Source organism: Lipotes vexillifer, unplaced genomic scaffold (genome assembly GCF_000442215.2).
Source record: "Lipotes vexillifer unplaced genomic scaffold, Lipotes_vexillifer_v1.1 scaffold216, whole genome shotgun sequence".
In the NCBI taxonomy this organism is placed as follows: Eukaryota; Metazoa; Chordata; class Mammalia; order Artiodactyla; family Lipotidae; genus Lipotes; species Lipotes vexillifer.
In genome coordinates, this window is record NW_006779100.1 from 2686240 (window position 1) to 2686653 (window position 414).

Sequence of the window (414 nt, forward strand, 5' to 3'; positions counted from 1 at the left end):
CTGCTTTCTAGACCCTCTGGCCCCTGAGAAGCTCGCCTTCCCGCTCTCTCCTCCCGCCTGTCCCCTGCATCTGGGCCTGCATCCCCTTCCCCAACCTCTTCGTCCTATATCCTGCCCTCACCCTCCCCCAAACTTCTCTGGTCGGTGCCCTTGCCTATTACCCGTCTCTCCACACTCCCTCTTGCATCTTCTTCCCCCTGGTGACCTCTCGGTTCCTCCTCTTCCCAAGGTCTGGGTCGCTCCGCCCGGCCCCGCCTCTCCAGGGATGTACCCTGAAACCCCGTGCCCATGGTCCTGACGCTGCTTCTCTCCGCCTACAAGCTGTGCCGCTTCCTCGCCATGTCGGGCCCACGGTCGGGCGCCGATCGGCTAGCGGTGCCGGGGCCGGACGGGAGCGGCTGCGCCGGGCCGTGG

At 66.4% G+C, this 414-nt stretch overlaps 1 protein-coding gene across 1 annotated transcript in view; it reads left to right on the forward strand.

Annotated features, from left to right (window-relative positions):
- The first annotated feature begins 288 nt into the window (after nucleotides 1–288).
- Nucleotides 289–414, forward strand: part of SARM1 (sterile alpha and TIR motif containing 1) — a 17637-nt gene continuing 17511 nt past the window's right edge. The window contains exon 1 of the mRNA XM_007452464.1: nucleotides 289–395. Coding sequence (XP_007452526.1) covers nucleotides 289–395 — 107 coding nt within the window. The remainder of the gene's footprint in view (nucleotides 396–414) is intronic.